Source organism: Thamnophis elegans, chromosome 15, assembly GCF_009769535.1.
Source record: "Thamnophis elegans isolate rThaEle1 chromosome 15, rThaEle1.pri, whole genome shotgun sequence".
NCBI lineage: Eukaryota > Metazoa > Chordata > Lepidosauria > Squamata > Colubridae > Thamnophis > Thamnophis elegans.
Window position 1 is genome coordinate 29,861,897 of NC_045555.1, and position 25,976 is coordinate 29,887,872.

General features: G+C 37.9%; 1 protein-coding gene across 3 annotated transcripts in view; it reads right to left on the reverse strand.

Moving 5' to 3' along the window:
* The window catches only part of PIK3AP1 (phosphoinositide-3-kinase adaptor protein 1), an 81,487-nt gene that overhangs the window by 4,945 nt on the left and 50,566 nt on the right, over positions 1-25,976 (reverse strand). For 2 of the 3 annotated variants that reach the window (XM_032231838.1, XM_032231836.1), the window contains exons 10-15: positions 25,002-25,184; positions 23,466-23,531; positions 16,799-17,001; positions 12,603-12,675; positions 4,789-4,956; positions 1,405-1,475 (exon numbers count right to left, since the gene is read on the reverse strand). In XM_032231838.1, the coding sequence (XP_032087729.1) occupies positions 1,405-1,475; positions 4,789-4,956; positions 12,603-12,675; positions 16,799-17,001; positions 23,466-23,531; positions 25,002-25,184 (764 nt within the window). The remainder of the gene's footprint in view (positions 1-1,404; positions 1,476-4,788; positions 4,957-12,602; positions 12,676-16,798; positions 17,002-23,465; positions 23,532-25,001; positions 25,185-25,976) is intronic. The other variant, XM_032231839.1, reaches the window with a different exon arrangement.

Genomic DNA, 25,976 nt, shown 5'->3' on the forward strand with positions numbered 1-25,976 from the left:
CCATACCACAGGAGAAATGAGAGACCCTGCTCTCCTGCAGAGCCCTCCGCTGCTTGAATGGAGAGGATGAGGAGAAAAACAGCTGCTCAGTGGCTCCTGCTGCCCCCGCCGGTGCCAGCAGCTTGAGTGCCCCAGCTGAAGGATGGATCTCTCTCTCTCTCTCTCTCTCTCTCTCTCTCTCTCTCTCTCTCTCCCTCCCTCCCTCCCTCCCTCCCTCCCTCCCTCTTCTCTCTCTTCTCTATCTCTTACACACACACAGAGGTTGGAGATCCCCCTACTCCCCCACCCCCCTCTATCTCCATGCAAGTGTGCTCCGTGGGACAAGGAGGTCTCATTAAGTGGAAAGTAGTTGGGGAGGGGGAGCAGGAGACGACGAACACTTTTTGCTCTAAGAACGAAAGTTTCTGGGTCCCTAACTATCTGCAAAAGAGGATGGGTGCCTGAACCTGCACAATCTCAGCACAAAAAGCATTTCAAAGCCAATTCGCCTCTCTCTTCCTCAAAGGCAAAGAAACAGAGAAACAAAGAGAAGAGACAGATGTTTGTAATGTGAGTCCTTGTGGTCGGGAGGGAGAAGCATGAGGTATCTTAGTGGGTCTGGGAGGCCTTAAGGGCTTGTTCTATCACTACCCGCCTGCCCCCCCCCACTTCCCTACCCTGAGAGACCTCATGTGCACTTAATGAATGACCCATTGATATTCTCTTAGGAAAGTATCCCGTCCTTGTGTGTTGCAAAGACCCATTTCCAGTGGGGAAAACAGGACAAAACAAGTGGGGAAAAATATTTTCCTTTGCTATATTTCCAGTCTGAATTAGACCAAGGCAGGGTCTCTACAGGAGAGCCCTTTTAAGGATTATGCATTAATAGAAAAGCAACTAACTTACCACTCTTCTTAAATGCTAAAGCCGTTACACATAAAAAAACAGAGGAACTTTGATCAACTACCAGAACCATTATTTTGACAGTTTTTAATTTAATTTTAAATAACATTTTTAAAAATGCAAGGATGGGATGAACTGAGCCTAATTTGTTCTAAGTCTTATACTAGCAAAAATGGCATTTGATCACAAGGTGAGGAGGCATTGAGAAATGTTTCCCCTTTTGCATTTGAGCATCCATCTTAAGGCAGTGGGAACTATAAAGCTCTTCCAAAGAGGGGAGAGGGCAACTAATGATCCTCTGGGCAATGATGTTTAAGTCCATAGGACAAAATCTATTGTGTATGCATTCTATGTGATAAATATAGAATAATAGTTATTTATAGCCTTAGCAGAAAATTCATACTAGTGTACGTGTGCATATGTGTGAGAAAGAAAGAAAGAAAGAAAGAAAGAAAGAAAGAAAGAAAGAAAGAAAGAAAGAAAGAAAGAAAGAAAGAAAGAAAGTGCACAAATGAAGTTTACCTCATAGTCGCCCTCCATCCCACTACTGATACTCAATAAACTTCGGGTACTTGATCTGTTACTTGAACTACCTGGTTAGAAGAGAAAACAAGCATTTTATAAATAGATTTCACTAATTTAAATTTCCACCCATTTTTGCCAACTCTGACTGAAAAATGAGAAATTATTTTGGTTTACCATATATATATATATATATATATATATATATATATATATATATATATATATATATATATATATATATATAAAATTATTTTTAATTTAAAACAAACACAATCCTTCTTTACATGCAGTAGAAAGTGTATCAATCGGTTATAAAAAGACTTTCGTGCATTTCTTCCACAGTCAACAAACATAATTCATATCAACTCAAGCATTTTAACTCAAATATTTATACATGTCACCATCATCATATCTCCATTTTCATTTGACTATAATTGTTTAAGCATCCTTCATCAAAAAATATACCAAAATTTAATACATAACCACATACTGGCCTTTCAATTACTATTTCTAAAATCCTCCACTAACACTAAATCCTTATGTCCTATTCTAGCTAAACATCCATAATATTTAATAACAAAGTTTTCTAATCCTCCTTTTCAAATCACTGTTTAAAATTTACATCCAGTTTCCTTATATTATACCCATATCTATATATATGTTGTTATTCTTATCCCTCCTTTATTTGATTATATCCTGTATCATAACATTTTCCCCCTAATAATCAAAACTTTAGCTGCATCTAAGTTGGTTCCCTTTTTTTTATTAACCTTTATGTACAATCCAAAGGGATTTCTAATCTTCCTTACATGGGTACCATTCCATATTCATATCCAATTATACTTATCATAACACTACACATTGTATACATTAATAACATTATCAATTATTTATTTAAACTATATCTATTGTCAATAAATTTCACTAAGTTTAACTAGTTTTAAATTATATTCTTCCATCTATCAATCTGTATCTTTCCAATAGCAAAACAGTCTCATATCTTCTGCCATTTGTGGTTCCAGTCCTCTAATCATCTCCTTGATCAACTTTGTATGGACTCCTCTTAGCAACTCCTTGCTTATAAGATCTCTCGTGTAATCTTGATGCCCTTCTTCTGTTTCCTTAGTCAGCTTTTCTTTGATTGCCACTAGTGTTATCAATGCTAGTGTTAATAAATTTTCTCTCTTTAAATCCATAGATTCTTTGGTTTTTTCTTCTTCTGTATCTTGCCTTCTGGGATAAATTTCCCCTCCGCTCTTTCAGTATTCCACTCTTTCCATTTTCAGAGACAAACCAATCACCATAAATATCAGCAAATTTAATCTCTTTATATTCATTTTCCACTTCAATTTTTTGAGTTTTAACCACCACATTTTGCATTTGATAAACATCTTCAACTTCTTCATCATATTTTGCTGTTATATGCTCTAAGTCTTCCAACTTCTTGTCTATTCTCTCATATGTATTTGATAATTTCTGAAAATATCTTTTGCAAGCTCAAGGTTTCTTTGCTTTTGAGATTGTACCATTCTTTCCAGCTAACAAACACAGCTGCTCTAGCTTGGAAGGTTAAAAAAATTAAACATAGATTCACAAAAATGTTTGTTTTCACTTTTCTCTGGTTAGAGATATACTTCAAAGGGGAATCTGTATGCTTCCCTTCTTATCAGTCTCTATAACCAAGCAGTAAGACCTTACAGTGCCAAGCCAAAATAATCAGCAAAGAAAAAAAAGTTCCATTTCCAATACACAAACTCCAATAAACAAACCCTCCAGCCTCCGAGCAGCAGTGCTTCCATTGCAAATATTATTTCTTTTGTATCTTTTTTGTATTTCAAGTTAAAAAAAGAGTCCAATCTTTAAATGAGTTAGAAAAACACCCACAGCAATGAAAGAGGAAAACTTTAGTCCATAGGTTACAGAGAACAATAAAAGAAAAAATAGAAGAAGAAAGCTTAATCCATCCGTTTCAAAAAGCTTGCATAAATTCCATCCATGAAGATAACATTTAAAAAGTAAGATAACCACTGCCAAAACCATTCCAAATTTAATTCCGCCACTTAATTCTTCTGTTCTCCAATTTGAATTAATTTTAAGTTTTTTATAGGCAGTCTCTTTTTAAAACAATAAAAGTTCCTCACCAGCTGGAAACACTTTCTCTTTCCATATCCTTCCATTTTGGAGCTGCCCCCATCAGCCTTAGCTAGATTTTTTGTCGCCAGCTTGAAGAATTTCTCTTGCTTCTGTCAGGGACTTTGCGATGTCCCTGAGGTCAGCAAGATGTATTCTTCCTGTTCACCATCTCTGTGGGACGGTTTAGGTCTGATTGGACCACCCAGCAGCAAAAGTATTGGCTGCGGTCTCTGAGCATCGAGACCACATGTCCATATCATTGCTACGTTGGCTCCTCCTCCTGGTTTACCATATATTCTTAATAAATCAAATATTTTCCTAATTTTTTTAGTTATTTTTGAACTATTAACACCAACCTTGCTCAACTTCCAACAAGCAGCAAATAAAAACTAACAGTAATTTATCTATAATCTATATAATCTCTATATAATTCTGTGCAATCACAAAAAGTCAGTTTATATTCTTTATAAAAATGTGTACATATTAATCATTTCCCATAGTTTATTTATTATGCCCAATGGGAATTATATTGGCAGAAATTCAGAGAGTCTCACCATAGACTAATTTTCACAACTCTTAAAATTATAAATGATTTTTTTTCTTCAAGAAAATGAGGAAGTGATCAGAATTCCAAGCTTATATTTGTAGAGAATTGCAAAATATAGTCAGATCAAATCTCTTTATTTCAATAATTGAATAGAAAAACATAGCTTTGACAAATAGAAATACGACTGTCTCACTGAAATATTATTGTAACCCATATGCTATATTGACTAAAATTTTAATTGATACTGATGTAAGTTTAAAATTCTAAACACAAGGCTGTATACAATGAAACCATTTAATACTGTGCTTATAGAAATTATAACTGCAAAATATATAGTAGGATAGTATAAAAAGAGTGATTATGACTTAAAAGGCTAAATAATTTAAAGGTTAATTGTATAATTGTATATAGTTGAAAGAAATAAAGTAATAAATAAGTAAATAAATAAATAAAAGTAAGAATCAATATTAAATAAATGTACCGTGCCTACAAACATAGAGCTAAGATATAAATAATTGACTAAATAGGTGTCTAGAGTTGAAATGGTTGATCAAGAGAGCTAGACAGGAAGAAAAGAGATTTGACAATACATTTAATGTGCAGAATCAAATTATAGGTTAGGAATGCCTTAATTTCAGCAATGCAAATATTGAGATCCAAAGTATACTTCTTCATTCCTTGCTTGATAGCTTTCTGGCTACCTGCTTCCTTACTTGCAGTACTTGATGTGCTTTCTGTTTTCCAGTCTCCTCGTTTTATCTCTTTACTTATTGGGAAAATATTTTTCCTCGGACTATATTCATAAATGCTACACTCTGGTTTCTTTGGCATAATCTGCGAATGTCCAAGTGGTACAGTGATTTCCAAATCTAAAAAGAAAGAATAATGATTAATCAATTAGTTAACATCTCAGGCCAAAACTTTCAAGTTCTCTCCTATGTTGAAGTTGGAAAAATAGAAACTGTTTCGCTTCTAGCACATATCTTGGCATGTACAATTACAATTCTAATAGGTGGAATCGTCTAACTGCTTTTCAAACAGAATGCCTCTTCATCATTTTTGAAAACCATGCATAGGGTGCTTTAATCTTTGTGTGGACATGTTTTGATCCTCCCCCCCCCCCCCCCACGAATCTTGAACAGCATTGGTAACAAGCTACGCCAAGGGTAGTCAACCTTTTTATACCTACCGCCCACTTTTGTATCTCTGTTAGTAGTAAAATTTTCTAACCGCCCACCAGTTCCACAGTAATGGTGATTTTATGAAAACTTAATGAAAATTATTAAATAATGCTATGATTTTTTTTAAAAAAGTCAATTAAATTTTAAAAAAGGAAACTGCTTCAGTATCGGACAAAACCCCTACCGCCCACCATGAAAGCTGGAACGCCCACTAGTGGGCGGTAGGGACCAGGTTGACTACCACTGAGCTACGCCATAAAATTTTTATAGATTTAGAGTGATACTTAAAATGGACAACGGACAATCAGCATTGAATGAAAAGCATATCTTTCAACCACTTACTGTATATACATTGCAGCATGAAAAAATGACCTATTGATATTTGTCAAAAGCAAAACGAAACTGTGAATATTGCATGAATATATGCTATTTGGAACTTCTCAAAGTCTTTGTATACCAGCAAAAACATTCCCGACTTTTACAATTCTTAACAATGTATGTTAAGAAATTGAAAGTATTCCCTATCTTTAATTGTATTGCAACAATAGAGCAACTACTCTTCAGTTCAATTTTTTATAAGATGCTAATTAAGAATAAAGGTATTCAGCATTTTGGAGAGTTGGCAGTATATCTTTAGCATTCTTACAAAATGGGTGCCCTGGTTGCTGAAGCAATCCATAAGACATGCATGAGATATGATGACAATACTACCCTGACTTATTGCTACTTTCCCCAGCCCATGGCAGAGTAGCAATCATCCACCACTTTCGTTTTTAAAGAATAGATTAAATTATTGGAGGTATTGTTCTAATAGTTAGTTTACTTAGTTAAACTTACTGTGATAAAAACAATTTAAAATGGAATTGGAATAAAATACAATCATTTAATAAATGGATAAATAAAATATGATAAAATTATATTTCAGCATCACCCCTACAACCTACCCCAATTAGACGCACATATGCCAATCTCAGCCGAATCATTTTACTCAAGTACTGTCCCATATTAAAAGTGGTTTTCAGATTCTGGACGCACATAAGGTATATTGTTTTAATATGGTGTTCCCAATCGGGCATTTGTTTAATATATGAACCAAGGTACCTGTCTCTCACTCTCATATACTAAACAATAATCAAATAGTTTGTGAGCCAAATCTTGATGATGGCAAACCCAAGATCCAGCCTTGGAAAAAGTTATGCCTAAATATTAAAAGGTGTTAATCTAGTCAATTGGTTCACTGTCTAATTGCCATCTTTGTTTTTGATAATGTTTTCCAAACACCATCATTTTTTATTTGCATTTACTATTCCTCATTTTTGGGCAGGGGAAGGCCATCCATGAAAGTTGTAATAATTCGCCCTCTTCAGTTGGCCAGGTTTCCTGGATGGCTATTACATTAAATTTAGATAAGAGACTCGCTAGTCCACTATCAGACATTTCTTTCCAGCCAGCTATGTTCCAAGTCACAATTTGTATTGGACTCCTGAAAGCAAGATTGTCAGAATTCCAAGTAACATCCCTAATGAAAGAAGTGTCAGATCCCTAAAAGTGATACTGCCATTGGAAGGAGGGGGTCTTGGAGTCAATTTATTAGCAGTGCCTGTGACAACTGATATTTTACAACTGGTTTACTGGTGCCAAAGTACTTTGAAATACCTTCACCTCTTTGGGGAATGTTTATGATGGCCATGTGGGACAGTTCACTTTAATGTCTAACAGAATATAGCCATGGGAATGTATGTTTATTCAGCTCTCAGGGCAGTTGATGAAGGAAACATCTTCACACTTGTGTATTGGTTAGAATTTGCATTCTAAGTAATGGGAGGGGTCACTATTGCTTTAATTCTACTTGCATTGTCTAAGGGGAGTCAGATGTTGCTTTGAATTTAATGGCTTCCAGTTCTTCTTAATAAAAGATTCCTTTTGAAATAGTCCATTTCAAGAGTCTTCACTTTCTTAAGTTAGGAGAGGAATCCTTACATAAAGCAACATCTCTGCAAAAAGGTCAACCTGGAGAAGCAATATTTGCTCTACCGAGGGGACCCTGTAAACCATGTCCGAGCACAACAGTGAATAAGGGGAAGCTGAATGATGGAGGGAGACATCAACCCATTCCTCAACCAGAGGCCTACTCCATCTACCCTGTCAGAGAGGATGAGGTGAACCTGGAGGACCCCAAAATGCCCTGCTGGTCAATCTGAATTGGGACAAAAGAGAGCTGGGATGGGAGGACCAGAGAAGTGACCCTCACCCATGATAACTGAAAACCGGGGTGGAAATTGGAACTAGAAGCCCCCTCTGGCCATGAGGAGCAAAATGAAGCATCGGTGAGAAAGGATCATCTGAAGAGACATGTAACTCAGTTGGTGATGGAGATTTTGGAAAATCTCAACATCCGGGGGGGAGCCAGAATGACAGCAAAGCAGCTGTCAGGCCTGCAGTTATATTCCTTTTAGGATTTTTGGCCTGCCACACTCTCTATTATTTTCCTATGCTGTTTCATTAGTGTAGTAATTGGGAGGTGGAAATAGAAAGGAGTAGAATGGTGGAATGTGTTGTTGTCATTCTTTTCTAGGAGCCAAGGTCATCTTTTGTCTCTGCACCTCTGCACCTGACCGGAACCAGCTGGGTGAAGATGCCAGCGTGGCCGAAGAAGATTGGACCATGTGATGGATTTATGGGTGTGGGGATAAGATCATGATTCCATAGTTCATTGCCAACATGTCTGTCTTATTAAATTGGAACTTTAAGGATAGCTCTGCCTTGGACTCTAATTTAATTCTGCATGATATTTGGAATGCTGACAGCAGCACTGGAAGGGCAGCAGCTGCAGATGATGCCAGGGGGGCTAACCCCTCTCTGGGCCCTGCTGATCGAGCAGATGACACAGCAGCAATAGCAGGGGACCCAGAAAACCTTCCCCCCAGTTGGTGATGGATTGGGGCCCGCTCCCAATCAACCCTGAAACCTGCAATTAGAAAGTAAAACTCCTTCCCTTGGGGTGAAGTTTGATGGGAACCCCCAAAATGGGATTCTTTGTGGCACATGTGCTCACCTACATGCAAGAATACAGGCGTGATTTTCAAACCCAAGGATCCCGAGTGCGAGTGGCTACGCTAGCCCTGGAAGAAGCTGCTGCCAGATGGATGGTGACCCTACATGATGCTGATGCGCCAGAACTGCGGGACTTCAATCATTTCATGATGGCCCTGCGACGACGTCTCGAGGACCCCCTCGCAAAATGCAAAGCATGCAACCACATTAAAATTGTGAAGCAGGGATGCCAGCCACTGGCAGAGTATACCGAAGAATTCTGAGACTTGGCATGTCGTGTGAACTGGCCAAAGAATATCCTGGTAAGATGGTTCAAGGATGGGCTGAGTGATGACCTCTATGATGCCTGAATGGCCTGAGGTGCACTGAACCACCTACATGAATGGTATCTCACTACTGAAGAGGCAGAGATCAACATGGCCAGGAACCAGTACCGAGCATGGCAAGTGTGGAAGAAATCCCCACTGCAATGGAAGCAAGAGCCTTCCAATCCACAAAAGCCATCTTCTCTGAAACCCTCAGCCTGTTTCAAGTGTGAAAAGGAGGGGCATTGAGCTGCAAAATGCCTTTGTCAAGCACATGCCGCTGAACGTGCATCTGAACTTTTATGGTGTCTTGCTTCCAATTAATTTTGGGGTTCTATTTTTTCAGCCATGCAAGGCCCAAAACTAGTGGCCATTCCATGCCAGGTGCCACTATAAATGTAAGTATTTCTTCGTGGCTTTTGATGCCTATCTGTAAAGGTTCAGTGGCAAAAGAAGCTGCCTTCCCCCCTGTTACTGACCCATCTAGTTGGCAAAAAGCTATGGGGCTTTTCAGCTTCCTTACATTAATCCTCAACTTTCTTACCAGGGTTGTGCTGATCAAACAGTAGGTGCACCCTGAGTCCACTAAAGCGGAGATTTTTACCCCCCTTTCCCAGTTGGGGATAAACCCTTAGGGAGAGGGTAAGCGATTTAATTGGTTTCCTTACCAGGGCATACCCAAAGAATACAAAGATTTGGCTGAGGTTTTTAGCGAAAAAGCCTCTGATGAGCTTCCCCCACCGCTCCACTGACTGTGCAATAGAAATCTTATCTGGTGCCAAACTCCCTAAACCCAAGATGTATAGCATGTCCCTGAGGGACCTGGAAGAACTGAGGACAATCCTTGAGAAAAACCAAGGGGTTTCATTGAGCCAGCCCAACCAAAAATCGCAGCCCCCGTGTTATTTAGAGAAAAAAAAGATGGCTCTAAACGTCTGTGTGGATTTTAGAAACTTAAATACGATCAGTGTGTAGAACATGTACCTACTCCCCCTTATGAAAGACATGCTAGCAGACCTTGCTAAAGGCAAAAATAATTCAAAGCTGGATTTAAGGGAGGCTTACTACCGTATCAGAATTAAAGCAGGGGACAAATGGGAAACAGCATTTAACACCCCTCTTGGATGCTACCAATTCAAAATGCTCCCATTTGGGCTAGAAAGGGCCCCTGCAGTGTTTATGCAATTAATAAATGAAATGCTACATGAGCATCTGTATAGGGGCTATTTGGTATATTTAGATGACATTTTGCTATATACTGAGACCAAAGCAGAACATGTAAAATTAGTCTGGGCTGTTCTGAACAAACTCAGCTCTGCCAAACTTTATGCTAAACTCTCTAAATGTGAATTCCACCAAGAAAAAATCAATTATTTAGGGTACCACATTTCACACCAGGGCATAGAAATGGACCCTTTAAAAGTGCAGGGAACCACCCAGAATACGTAAACAGTTACAAAGCTTCCTGGGGTTTGCCAACTTTTATCACCAGTTTATCCCCGCTTTCGCCAGATTGCTCTCCCCATCACCAAGCTTTTAAAAACGAAGGGGGAGGGTAACCCGAAACCAAAACAGCCTTTGAACTGGGCAATGGAATGCCAAGCTGCATTTGAAAAACTTAATTGGCTGTTTTCAGCAGAGCCAATTCTAAAGCACCTGGACACAGAGAAACCATTCATCATACAAGCAGATGCCAGTGATGTGGCAATAGGAGTGGTCCTGCTTCAGAAAAATGAGCAAGACCAATTACAACCATACACTTACACATCCAAAAAATTGAATGAAACTGAGCAAAGGTGGGCCATTTGGGAGAAAGAAGCTTATGCATTCAGTGGGCACTTTTAACCTGGAGGCATTTTCTAGAGGGGAGTAAGATCCCTTTTGAAGTCTGGATGGATCATAAAAAATTAGAAGCCTTAAAGACCCCAAGGAAACTCTCCCCAAAACAAGTATGATGGCCTCAGTACTTTAAATGGTTTGAATTTATACTCAGATATCTCCCGGGGGGGGGGCGGTTCTGCCAGATGCACTATCCAGAAAACTGCAATACAATTGTACGAAGCAAGACGTAATCAAACCCATGATACAAAACAATCAATTAGCCGCTAAAGTAACCACTGGATTCCAGGCAAAACAAGAAACATTGACAGACAAAGACACCAGCTAAGCTTTTAAACAAGCTTTAGCCACCAATGAAAATCCAGCTGCCTGATGAAAGATAATTTAGCTTGGGTGGGAGGGAACCTAATTAAAAGGCAATTTTGGTGGCCATCACTAAAAAAGGACATAGAGACCTATGTAGTTAGCCGCTCTATTTGTGTAGCAGCTAAAAGACGCCAAGGGAAAATCCCAGTACTATTACAGAAGGTAGCTGAACCCTCAGCACCCTGGAAAGAGATTGATATGGACTTTATTGTTGAACTACCAGAAAGTGCGGGGAATACTGTCATTTGGGTCGTAACAAACCTGTTTTCAAAACAAGCAATTTTATACCGTTCCAAACGATCCCAACTTCCAAAAGTCTAGCCAAGTTATTCCTGATACACATTTATTGCCTTCATGGAGCCCCACAGAGAATCATCTCCAACAGAGGGGTCCAATTCACCTTGAAATGTTGGAGGGCATTTTTAACCTTACTTCATACCAACTCATCATACCACGCCCAAACTAACAGGCAAACTGAAAAACGTAACTCGGTCCTAGAACAATATCTAAGATGTTTTATTAATTTTCAACAGGATAACTGGATGGAACCTCTACCTTTTGCAGAAATTGCATTTAATAACGCTGTCCACTCAAGCACTGGTTTTACCTCTTTTAGAGTAGCAACAGGGCAGGATTTCAGCCCCATACCTGAACTACCCACAGAAGAACCCACTATCCCCTTACTTAAAGAGTGGATAGACACGTCATGAAACACATGGCCAGTAGTTAGATTAACTTTAGAGGAAGCTAGAACGGGTTTTAAAATTCAAGCTGAAGAGAAAAGAGTGGAACCCAAACCTTTCCATGCTGGAGATAGGGTTAGGGTTAGATTATATTCATTAGAATACTTTGCAGTGTAAAAATTCACAAAGACAGTTCAGTATTATTTGTCTATTATGCCAACTTTCCCTGTTCAAAGGATTATCAGCAATTGGAGTAGAATCCTATGTCTCTATAGAACTAGTCTCTCTTCTGTGTCTTCTACATCTTGTGCTGTCCCCAATCCACGTGAGCTGTCCATGAATTAAAAATAAGTTTTGGAGCATGGCCTTTGCTATTTACTTCCTTACCTAATTTAGAGATATAGTTTTCCATTAGAGGCTTTAATTCTTCAATCTTTTTGTTTGCTTCCAAAAGCTGATCAAATATAGCAATAACTGTGCTGTCAAAAGGCAATTCTTAGCAACTAAATCCAAACCTCCTTCAAAATTGCTCTTAATATTACCCTTGTTCTCCCCGCTGTCTCTTAATGGAGCCTCACTTTCCATAAAAAGGCAGTCATCCTCCCAATCCAGTAAGAAGCAGGGCTTGTTTACAAAGGTTGTAAGGGGAGAAGAGAAAAGGGAGATTTAGATATATTTGTTGTTATAGAAATGACTAATTTATATTATGATGAAAAAGTAAAAAGTTGAGGATAGAGGCCTTATTTTACTACACCAAATGAGTCGGAAGTCAATGCTTTCCCCCACTATCTACTTCCTTTTATCCTTCCCTAATTTCCCTAATATTTACTTTGGTATTCTTTTTGTATGTCATATTATAAATTTAAAAAAATCTATATTCTAAAAATTAATTAATTTAAAAATACTAATGCAGCAATTCCACCTTGCTCAGATTTTCTGAATCTTCTCACCATCTTCCAAATAAAGTGCTTTACAAAAATGTATCCGCCAGGATGAACCATTAACATAAGAGTTTCCTAATTATTACTTCTTGGTTTTAGACCAATAGAATGGCTAATTACTGTTATTAATTAGCTAAGGATTTTACCTGTGTGCTTTCCAGCCTTTTCCTTTTCAAGCTGTCGTCGAGTGATGCTATCACGTAACCGTTTTAGATTTTCCTAGAAATGCAAAATTAATTTTTTAGGAATATGAACAAATGCATTTATTCATAATAACATACAAATCTGGCAAGAATTAATTGAATCAACACAAAGTAGAGACTTTCAAACTGAAAAATCCAAGACAGCCAAGTTTGGTCTCGTGCAGGGGGTCTGCAATGTTAGATACTCAAAAGCCATTTGGATCCTTGAAAGTGAAAGTGAGGTATTTAGTTATATTAGATGAAAATTCTGTGATTGTAAATGTAATTGAGAATATGGATGCAAAAACACTTGTAACCAAACGACATGCTGTATGTAATGGATGAGATCATTTTATATATATATATATTGTTTTTTAAAAAAATAAATAAAAAAAACATTGCAAAAAAGCCATTTGGACCCATTTCCCACAGAAAAGAAAATTGCAGGAGCCACAAGACCTGGGTGGGCATGGCCAACTCGACATCGCTCACTCCCATCCAGTTACATACTCATAGTCTCTCTCTCTCTCTCTCTCTCTCTCTCTTTCTCCCCCTCCCTCTTTCTCTGTGTCAGATCCCTAAAAGTGATACTGCCATTCAATTGGGAGGAGGGGAGCCTCGGAGTTAAATCATTAGCTACATCTGTAACAACTGAGTTTTACAACTTTACAACTGGTTTCCTGTCACCAGAAGACTGAAGGTCCCAACATCTCTGGAGGGATGTTTATGATAGCCATGTGGGATATCTTACTTTAATGTCTAACTAGAGATAGCCATGGGATAGCCATGTGTTTTATTGACTCCCAGGACAGAAGAGTTAAGGAAGCATCTTCACACTTGTGTATTGGTCAGAATCTGCATTCGGACAAAGGGGAGGGGTCATTATCAGATTAATCCCATTTGCATAGCCTAAAGGTTTTCAGATGCTGCTTTGCCTCTAATGGTTTCCATCCGGCCCGATTAAAGGTTCCTTTTGAAATTGTGAAGCGCGCTAAATTTCACTGTGCTGCGCAAGGTGCTGCGAGAACAGCAGGCAGGCCATGGAGGCAGCAATAGGAAATGCACCACAATGAAGGCAGAATGCTGTTTTGGCAAGTGCAGGGGCACTTCACTGCCACACTAAGGCTCCGGCCACTGCCACAACAGGGCAATGGCTCTTTCATCCCTCTGCTGTGACAGGGAGTCACAGAGAGGGATAAAAGAGCTGCATGTAACTCTGGAGTTGCGGGTTGTGAGTCCCAGTCTAGTGATTAGGGCACCAGGCTAGAAAACTGGAGACAATAAGATCTAATTCCAGTTTAGCCATGAAAAGCAGCTGCGTGACTTTGGGCCAGTCACTCTCTCTCAGCCCAACCCATCTCACAGATATGTTGTTGTGGGGAAAATAGGAGGAAGAAGGTGTGTTGGAGAAGTTTGCAGTCTTGAATTATTTGTAAAAATAACAAAATCAAGAAAGAAAGTGGGTATTTCTGGTAAACATTTTGACAATAAATGTAGGCATAGTAATTCATTTAACTCTCTGCAATCTCCTTATTACCTCCACTATTATTCAATAGTGCAGTTGCTTGGTTGAAGGGATGAAGGGATGGAGAAATGGAGGGATAGACATAAAACTTCATTTTAGTCAATGACCAGTTTGAAAAAAGATATATTATAACTAAATCCAGTCAAGTAATATAAAATATTGCACTGTTGATATTGGGATTAAAAACTAAAAATTAATAATTGTGAGTGAAATTTAAAATTAGAGAACTGAATTTATAATGTAATATATTAGCAATATAGAAATAAACTAATATAATATTATAATATAATGTAAAGTATTGACATTTTATATAATCTGATTTAATATGTTCATACACGATCAAAGATGTAAGTAAATATTAAGATGTTAATAATATAGATCAAAAGTTAATCGTTTGAATACATTTTTAGCTAATGTGGAAAACTTTGATTCCTTATATAAAATATGGTTATTCTTATCTGACAGAATGAAATTAACATAATATTCTCAAACTGATTTGGAGCATACAACACAAAAGGAAAAATAATCTTCAGATATCATTATAGAAAAACAGTGTAACAGAATGTTAGGAATGTAATCTAATAATTGGGTTGGCAATATATAAATCATGTAACAATGCTATACCTGTTTCTTTACATCATACTGTAAAATGTGATTGGTTGCTGTTTTCCTCAATCGGCCATTAGAGGGAGCCAGAATGATTGTTAGCTCTCTGTTTTTTAGATGCTGGGCTGATCTGCTCTGAGTGTTTTGGAAGCTGGCTGTTAGAGAGTGCTGTGAGCTATTGTAAGTTTTGCAACTGCTGGCAAACTTTGAGTACCAACTGATTATATGATATTGGACTATGTTATTTGGATTATCCCTTAACTGAAAGACATTGATGACTGTCTGTCTTATCCGTGTATGACTTGGACTGTTTGATGGACTCTGATACCTCTATTTCCACGAAAGTAAAAGCTTATTTAAACTGCAGTGTCTCTGTATACTGGTTTGTGTGGTCTCCAACACAACTCTCACAACTCTTCTCTGAACGCACTCGCTCTCCCAACAGGGAGCTTACCCAAAGGCAGGTTCAGATAGCTGCATGACCTTTGTTAAATTCCTCCATAAAAGTGCTAAAGGCAAGTTATTATATTTATCTTTGAAGAGAAACAGGAGTCTTGAAGGACTATACTTGAAATGTAATCATCTGCATAAAGCAAAAATCAGACTTTTTCTGCTTTTCTGGTATATCTATGTAAGAGCTTTGATCTGAGAGTGAATTCAGTTATAAATTCAACAGAAGATATAACCCTCTGCAACTCCCCTATGCACAAGGGTTTTGTTAAAGGTCTTGTGGGTCAATCTTATTCTACTCCTAAAATTCTGGATGAGGAATCTGCAAATCAGTAACAAATTCTCTTTTTTTCTCATAAGTGGTCTCAAAATTGAATCAAATGCTAATTTAAAATTCCTAATCTGGAGATAATTTTTCTGAATTAAGGAATGTATCAGAAAACAAAGGCCAAAATAGATTTCAGCATTTGAAGCAAGACATGGTCAGTCAGGAACCTTCCCTGGCTTAAGTCTGTTGATAAGTGGCGCAGTGGTTAAATGCAGTACTGCAGGCTACTGCTAGATCAGCAGTTCAGCGGTTCAAATCTCACCGGCTCAGGGTTGACTCAGCCTTCCATCCTTCCGAGGTGGGTAAAATGAGGACCCGGATTGTTGGGGGCAATATGCTGACTCTCTGTAAACCGCTTAGAGAGGGCTGAAAGCCCTATAAGCGGTATATAAGTCTACTGCTATAAGCTTTTCATTTCAGACACTGAAACTGGTGTCCATTTGGGAGGAATTTATAATAAGGGTGGTGAAACAACCACAGAGTCATCTGTCTGAGAATTAAAAATAATTTTAAAGTGATTTTCCCAAACCTTCAGGGGATCTGATTTGATACTTGATATAAACTTTTTGTCTATGAAGTGCCAGAGTAGAGGGATTTCAATCTAGCTGTAATTCTTCATCTTCAAAAATAGTAATCTACATACTGATATTTATGCAGGGCATTGTTGTATAGTTTATAAAAGCCAACTAGAACTTCTGGTAACCACATAGTCGTGGTCAAACCATGTGTCCCTCCTTTGTCACTTGACTAGCTAATATAGGAACTATCTATATTGGGTTCTTCTAAAGCCCAAGTCTCTTGTAAAAAGAATGTCATGATCAGATAAAAACCTGATTAAAAAGGTATTTCTTTCCTAACTGGATATTGCTATGGAGTAGGCAACTACACAAAGGGAATAAGTTTAATTCATAAAAACCTTCCTCTTCCCCTACTATTCATTGATAAAGAAACTGAGGGGAAATATTCCACTAGGACAAAAAGTATTCAAGTTGTCACAAATTACTTTTAAGAGATTTTTTTTTACATAAATCAGAAGTTCTGCCTATTCTAGAGAATATATTCACCATTTTAGCCTATTAATATTTGAATATTTGAATTCTATTTAAAACTTCAACTATGCTATTTACAGACAGATATAAATTGTAGCACCTTTCCTGCAATGACGAAAACAAATTAAAAATAATATGAGATATAAGGTGAATTAGGTTTAGTAATGAGATTTTGTAATTTTCATCTGTTTAAAATACATACCTGTTGATAGCGAAATGATTCTGCTCTCTTCTTTTGATTTAACTGCCACTCTTTGAAACACAGGACAGCTTCATCTACAGTGAGCATCCCCAACTTCACCTGCTCTTGTAGAGTAATCAGCTGCCTCTGACCTGGAGTCTTCATACCAGCAAATGGGTCGTAGATACTCTGTTGAGGCTGGTTTGAAACTGTATTTATTTGTTCTAAAAGTTAAAAAGAAAAAAACCCCATCATGTTACTTTCTCACAGGGCATATTACATAGTTCAATTGTGAAGTTTAAATCAAAGCCATCTATATTTTAACTAAGAAATGTTGTTTTCCAGAACATGAGTGAGAGGGATCAAATGGAATATTTGGCCATGACTTTCATAGGAAAGACGAAGAAGAGAAGAGAAGAAATGTGCTGTCCCACTCACTCACACATAACAGTGGTTTAGTGCGTTTATTAATATTCTCCAGCAATTCCCTTCACCAAAAACCCAGAACTGCCCCCATTAAGTCCAGCCAAAAGCAGACCAATGCTAGTCCACAGAGCAATGGCCAATGAGTCCACAAAGTAACTTGAAAGTTTCCCAGTCAAGATAAACCCACCAGGCAAACTTAAATTCACAATACACGAGGGTTCTCGAGGGAAGAAAAATCCCTTGTTCACAATCCAAGTTAAGGCACGGGGTCAATCCAAAGCAAGGCAGGAATCATAACAACCAGGAAACACGCAGCTAGGAAATGAATCTGTTGTTTCCACCATTGTCTCCATCTGTCTGCTGTGCTAAATAGCCAGCTTCCGCTGCGGCCCATCAAGAAGGGAGAGGCTGTCTCCTCACAGAAGGCTGACCTTCTCTGCTCCTGCCTTTTCTCTGCCCTGTGTGTTCTTGGATCAGGTGCAGAAGGCAGCTCCTCTTCATCGCGGACCAGCTGCAGCTGTGCGCTTTCCCCACCTGAAGCCTCAGGGCTGTCCTGCTGCAGCTGCACTTCAGCCAAATCCCTCTCAGATGGCTGCTTGGAGCCATTGACCAATTCCACTCCATTGACCAATTCCACTCCAGCCTGGAACTGGTTCATCCTCCTCCGAGCTGACACCCGGGGAAACATCGCATCCCCCCCCCCCCGCTCCGTTTTCACTGGCAGAGGATTGCAGGAACCCGTCACAGCCTAAAATGGAGTTTGGGAACCCATTTTCACTGGCAGAGCACTCGGGCCGCCAAAGGCACCCCCGACATGAGTGACACTGAGCAGGTCATGCCCCCTCTGATCACACCCGCCTTACCCCCCTGAGGTCAAACACAACCCTGATGTGGCCCTCAATGATTGAGTTTGACACCCATTGTCTAGGGCAGTGTTTGTGGACTTCAACTCCCAGAATTTTCCAGCCAATGCTGGCTGGGGGATTCTGGGAGTTGAAATCCACAGAACTTAAAGTCACCAATTAATTTAATTAATTTAATTTAATTTATTAGATTTATAGGCAGCCCAATCCCAGAGGACTCCGGGCGGCTTACACAGAACAAAAGAAAACAAACAAAATAAAAATAAAAAATAAAAATTTAAAAATTCTCCAACACGCATACGTTCTGATTGGGGCTGGACCCTACATAATAAGGTCAACAGCCCCAGGCCTGCCAGAACAGCCAGGTCTTAATAGCTTTTCTGAAGGGCATGAGGGTGGGTGAGGTCCGGACCTCTGGGGGTAGCTGATTCCACAGGTTGAGAAACACTGGTCTAGAGCAAGCAAACACAAGAGTTTTCATAGGAGTTTGGCAGGGGAAGATCGCAATCTACTTAAAGCAGCACAGAAAGTAAAGAAAGATTCACAGTATAGTATTCTGCAATCTATGTGCAATGTTTGTTGTTCCAGATAAATAAACCAAACCTATTCAAAATGCAAGCTTCTGTTTTAATTGGGGAAAATAGTAGTGTAATCTGAGGAGAGATTCTACACTGAAACTCATTTGGAAAAATGAGTTCAAGAAACTCTAGCCAGGATCAATAAAACCCAAATGAACACAGAAGAGAAATAAACACAGAGGAACATGAAAATTAAATGAAATAGAAGCATATAATCCAAAGGTATTCGATGTCAATAAAGCTCAGCAATCAATATCAGACTGGAGCAGGTTTTGCCAAGCATTACAAACTAAAACACCAGCATTACAGAATACAACATTAATTCCTCTAATGATTCTCTTCTCTTTATCAAATTTTGCAGTCAGTAGATGACATACTTTTATTTGTAATCCAAAAGTAAAAGTGAGCCAGATAGCAATATGAAAGTAAAAGAGACTTTGCTCTTTTTCTCTCTCTTGGTTTTCTTTTTTTCTTTTTAAAGGTTTTTATTAGGCAAACGTTAAAAACGTTGGACATTGTGCGACATTTCTGGCATAGTCATTTCCACAGAGTTTTTTTTGATCTTACAGTGATAACAGTTTATATCCGTTACATTAGGCACGTGTAGTCAGACAAATTGCTTACCCATTTATCCCTTTCATTATATAGTTACTATCAGTAGATATACATCTCCAATTCCTACCTATTGTACAGTCTTAATACCATATTTTTCAGTTCTTAACTTATTCATGTTTCTCCTCTCCCGACCTTTTTCCCTTGTTTCTAACCATCGGTACCATTTGTCCCAGATTTCGTGGTATTCAATCTCACTCTTTTTTTAAAATATATTTTTATTATTTTTACACTTAAAACAATGCAGTACCGCAAAGTCAAAGTGACCATACATTCACATTATATACAGCTAGTCTCAACCATTAACAATTAGCCTACTTAATACATTGTCTATCCTTCTGTCCAATCACAATATATACAGTTTGTTCCAGTCTTGTCACCTTGTCTTATACCAATCATAAAATCTGTTCCAGACATCAAAATATTCTGATTCCCCTTTATTTTTAAGTTCAAGAGTAAGCCTATCTGCTTCCACACAGGCCAACACTTTTCTGATTATATCTAGCTCTGATAGTGTATTTTCTTTTTTCCAATATTGTGCATAAGTTATGCGCACCACAGTTAGTACATGTATAATTAGATAAAGTGTATCTTTCTTAAATCCCTCCGGTATTATACCTAGGAGAAAAAATTCTGGTTTAAACAAGATTTGGTTTCCCACAATTTGTTCCCTCTTGGTTTTCCTTGTAGTAATTTTATAAAGATTATAATTTACAATAATAAATACTAATATAAACTAAAAAATAAATAAAAAATAAAATGCAGGAAAGAAAAAAACAGAAAAACAGAATAAAGAAATTAAAACATTGTGTGTGTGTGTGTGTGTATATATATATATATATATATATATATATATATTTATATATATATATATATATATATATATATATATATATATATATATATATATATATATATATATTTATATATATATATATATTTAAAGTCACAACCCCTGGTATGCCCATGTATGTATGTATGTATGTATGTATGTATGTATGTATATATCAATCAATCAGCTGGCCAGCACGCACATGCATGCTGCAGCTGACAGGGCAACACCTCATGTGCCCTAAGAAATGGCTCTGTGTGCCACCTGTGGCACGTATGCCATAGATTCACCATCACAGTCCTAGAACTTGGTTTCTTTTAATTTATTTTCTTTGTTCCTTCTCACAAAATTCTTCCAAGTTTTAAACATTCTCTTTTGTAAATCCAATGTAGGGAAGTTACCCAGGTCACTCTTTTGGTTTTTTATATGCATATCCTTTTTAATTAAGATATCATAATAAGGGTTCATTTGTATACCCCTCTAACATCTTTTTTCTATATCATTCTTATTCCTCTTATTCCATTCTTAACCTTTAATTGTAATCTTTAGTTCCTTCTGATTCCTTAAAAGTTTCCAACCTTCAGTGTTCCATCCTAGCAAAACAAAAGCACTTTCCTATAGGAAGGATTTTGATAATTTATTTCAAATCCATTTGGATCCTTAGTCAGTTTGAAATTTTCCAAATCAAAATTCTAATCATCTTGTTCCTGTTTATTCCAAAACATGTTTTTTTTAATTCTTAGACTAGTACTTAACGTTCTTTCACTAAAGATTGAAAGAAACTCACCCTGTGCTATAAAACAGGTTGATCCAAAAGTTCCTAGTAGATGAAAAGCAGTTAACAAGCAATTTCTGAATTGGATTAGAAAAGGAATATATGTCGATGAAGATTCTGTCATCCAGGTAGAGTTGTCTGGAAACTGAGTCACGGCAACTGGATTTCTTTTTTTTAATTGTTTGAAATGTTTTGATGCTTATCCAGGTAGCTTCTTCAGTCAGAGCAAGTTGGTGAGAGGGACCCCACTTATATTCTCCAGGGTAGTTTCATTTCTTACCTAATCTGAATAGGCTTGATAGGTGAGTAGGAGAGAGTTGTTGCTCCTAAATCCTTCTAAGGAGGATTAGGAGTTGTTGCTCCTAATCCTTCCTAAGAGGTCATTTAGTATGGACTCCTTGGTGAACCTGCAAAGTGGTCTTGATTTTCCTCAGGCCTGATGTAAGAGCAGCATAAAAAATGCGGGACCGATTGTGTCTACCTCTATTCAGGGAACAATTTTCTACTTTGGCATAAATGGATTCCTTCACTCATCTTTCAAACCATCTATCTTCCCTGCCCAAAATGTTAATATTATGATCCTCAAAGGAGTGTCTTCTTTCTTTTAAATGAAGGTACAGTGCTGATTCTAGTCTTATGGTATTGTTTATCCTGTGCTGGGCTATTCTCTTGTGTAAAGGCTACTTAGTTTCTTCAACATACAGTTCTGAATACTCTCACTGAACTGGACTGCATACGCTACATACATTGTCTTATGTTTTGGTGTCCAAACTTTAGGGTGGACAAGCCTCTGACTCAGTGTGTCAGTAGGTTTGAAGAACAGAAATATTTGGAAAACACTACATATCTGTCTTCTTCAAGCCCATCAAAACACTACTCTGCCTACTGACCTAACAAGTTTATTCAGATTAGATGAGAAATGGAACTACACTGGAAGACGTACACAAGGTCCCTCTCACCAAGTTGCTCAGATGAAGATGCTATTTGCATAAGCAGCGAAATGTTTAAATCCAAATAGAAAAGAAAACCAGTTGCTATGACTCAACTTCCAGATTAGAAAAGGAAGTATGTGGATCCAGTGTCCTTTGGAAAGGCATCAATTGCCGTTTGAGCAAAGATGGTTTTCCTTATCTCACTTGACCTCTAAATCTGCTAGAGCAAGAGGTGTCCAAACTTGGGAACTTTAAAACTTGTGGACTTCAACTTCCAGAATTCCCCAGCCAGCCTGGGGAGTTGAAGTCCACAAGTCTTAAAGTTCCCAAGTTTGGACGCCCCTGCACTAGAGAGTGCTGGCTCATTGCCAGGTCTTCATTCCATCACTGTCTCCAGTTCATCATTTCTTCCCCAGGAGTCCTGACCACTTTTCAGCCTCTTCTGTGCCCTTAAGACTTTAGTCCAAACTGGCATTCCAGGCAGTCACACAATCTATCCCATATTACATTTATTTCTTTATTTTGTAACATCCAATAATTGCCTTTTCTCTTTGATATTAAAGAATAAGTATTCCCATGAAGGTGTGGTCTATTTGCCTAATTATTTCCAAATAGTATAAAAAGCGCTTTTGCCAAAATAAATTTAAATTGTTCAAATAGAATTAAGCCAAGGTGGCGCAGTGGTTAAATGCAGCACTGCAGGCTACTGCTAGATCAGCAGGTCAGCGGTTCAAATCTCACCGGCTCAGGGTTGACTCAGCCTTCCATCCTTCCGAGGTGGGTAAAATGAGGACCCAGATTGTTGGGGGCAATATGCTGACTCTCTGTAAACCGCTTAGAGAGGCCTGAAAGGCCTATGAAGCGGTATATAAGTCTACTGCTATTGCTATTGCTATTGCTATTTAAAATTCTTATTAAAATTATTATTTTTTTCTGTCTTTAATCTATAGGGAACGCTGATTCACAAAGTGGTTTTTTTCTTTATCCTGCTGATTTAAAGATTTCTCTCTATAAACTGATTATATCCAAATGTGGTTAAGAAAGGAAGATCCAAACCCGGTATCCCTAAATGCCTGTGTTGCAGTCGTAAGCGCACTGGATTGTCTTTAATTCCCTGCCATTCAACTCCCAAGTTTAATTCCTGCAGTCTCTTCATAAATAGTAGTCATTTGAAATATAGGTGGAAGATTTTTTTAAATCTCTCTTTATCTGAAGAGGCTCTGCTGCCCAGAAGTTATTGTCTGTCCACCAGTCATCGCCACAATGTTTCCAGCGACTTTTTAGTCTGCCATGCAGACTCCAGACTCCTCTATTTATTTAGTTAAATTACACTGAAGACCAAAATAACCTTGGCATGAGAAAGCAATAAAACCGATTATAAATATCAAGAAATTTTCACAGCCAAATTTGTGAAACTTCTGAAGTTCCCAAAACTACTAGACAACTTAACCTATGATAGTGTAGTAAATTTAGCAGTATTTCTAGAAATGTCTGAAGACCTGTCAAGTAAAATTAAGAGTTGGAGAGTGCTCTTTTCTGAGATTGTATAAAAACAGGGAAGATAAATATTACTAAGACAGTTCATCACTGCAGATAGAAGAGGAATCTTGTATGACTACTTATGTTCCAGCTCTTAAATCACATTGTCAAATTCTGTATTCGTGACTCACCTTTGCCAATGTTTTTTGCAGAAACATAAAGATTCCCAGATTTCTCCTGATCTTTTCCTGTAAATACTGAACATGTACAATTTATTTAAAACATTTTAAAAGTTCATAATATAGTTGTGTAAGTAGCACATATTAAAAAAAATGTTAAAAATCGTTTTGAAATATAAATCATTTTATCAAACGTAACATTAAAAGAAATATAAATACAAATAGGAACAAAACTCAGGAGTACTGAAGAAGTATTGAGGAGTATTGAAACACATTTTAAAAGGGGGGAATTCTACACTATATGAGTTTTTAAATGATATAGCTGAACAGAATTTTTTATCACCATAAGACAAACTTTTAAAGACATGATGACATAACTGATTCAGGACCATTTTCACAATACAAACTGCAGGGGAACTATCTTTCAGAGGAATCTTCCCTGGGAATCAAAGAGAATTTATTTTTAAAAATCCCTTCAAATGGAACTATTAGATTACAGAATAAGACATTGCTGGTTGCCTAGAGACTATTACCGCAACAAATAGGTCAAGCTTCAGGTATATAGATTCAGTTTACTTATCAGAGGTTTCTGATGATGACAAAAGCTGTCAATCAGTAGAATAAGTTAGTTTATGTAATGATTTTCTCCTTCCCCAGGAGTTTTCAAATATAGGATGGATCATTTGGATAGCCATCTGCCCAAAATGTTTTTGCAGCTCCTGTAGTGAGTAAGGGGTTGACTAAATTACTTCTAAATTACCTTACTAAACTACTAGGCCGCAGGCAAATCAAGAGACATGAAGACGAACTCCCCGCGGCCAGCCGTCTGCTCCGGCCCACTAACTCTTGGCTTTCCCACAGTGCAGCGGGTCCGAATTGTGTGTCAACCCCCCCGCACGCCATCAGCTGCTTGGACAGTTAATCAACAACTGCACAGCCCCAGAGCACACCAACCAAGGGGCCAGTGGGCTGTGGCTGCTGCCCGATATCTGCCCCTGCATGCTTGCCGCCTTTGTGTGCATGCTGGGGGGGATGGGACTCAGCTAGGCTGAAATTGTACTTCCCCGAAATCACCCTGAAATTGTGTTTCCCCAAAAATAAGCCCCAGTACTTATTTAAAAACCCCAAAAATATAAGACCAGATCTTATTTTCGGGAAAATACAATATAAATTAAAGGTATTATTTAAGGCAAAAGCAGAAATAATGGGTGGAAATCACAAGGCAATATATTCAGGTTAGACCATAAAGTAAAAACTCCTGAAAGTAAAAACTTTCAACTAATGCAGTGGTCCCCAACCTTTCCGGCTTGGTGGCTCAGCATGAGGGTGGGTAGGCATGTAAGTGGCAGATGCACAGCTCCATTTATGCAATGGCGTGTGGCCATAAATTAATATTTACTTTTTCACTTTATTATGTTTGCAATTTGTAAAGAAGAGGCACAAAACTCTGAAATGAAATAATAATTTGACATCTATTAAAATGGACAAACTCCCCTCCTATTCTACACTGTCTAGCAAAAAAGTTATCAGAATTTTTTCACCAGTCACCTTTATAAATGTATGGTTCTTTGTCTTGTTGTATGGAGGAGGGATCAGGTCTTGGAACAGGAACAGGTGGCCTGTTAACCATTTCCTGGGGAAAGCTGTCTTGTTCCACAGTATGATAGACATCTTTGTCTTCACTTTGATGGTAGATAGCTTCTTTAGGTTCTGGAATCTCCAAATTAACTCCTAGAAAAGAAAATGATATTAAAAAATAAAGCAAACAAAAATGAATAAACAACAATTTTCTTACAATTTTCTTCATAAACAAAAGTTTCAAGGCTTCAGCTCCTCCAGGGAGCTAGTTTGGCACCATGCTGTAATTCACTAAAGTCTTCTGCTGTTTCCAAAGTGACCCCTAGATTATGCTAGAAATAACTGGAAATTCAGTTAAGGACATGGTCACACTCTTAAGCAAGGTCCAAGCTGTATGTTTCTATAACCAATATGGGCTAGGCCTATTTCTCAACATGCTAATCCCATTTATTACTTTCCTATAAATACAGATATATAAATACTGACCTATGTTCTATTTATGGAGATGCACTAATAAGGGAATGTGAGAATTATTGAAGAAGCAATACATAAAATTAATAAGATACAAAAGCTCTCTGAAAAACAGAGAGGTATGGGATTCCATTTATATTGGATATTCTGCATTGATTAACAATATCTATCCCAGTAGTAGTTTCACTGTATAAATTATCATGTTGCCTTTTTCACACAGTAAAAGATTTGCTGATCAATGATTAAATGAAATTGATTAACTGATACAATAAAAGCACTTAAAAGGTAAAATAGAGTGTAGAGTAGAGTAGGAAGGCCTGGAGGAACATTGTCCATGGGGTTGCGATGGGTCCAACACGACTTCGCAACTAACAACAACAAAGAGTAGAGTAGAGTAGAATAGGATTAGATTAGTTTAGAGTAGATTAGATTTATTGGCCAAGTGTGATTTGACACACAAGAAACTTGTCTCCA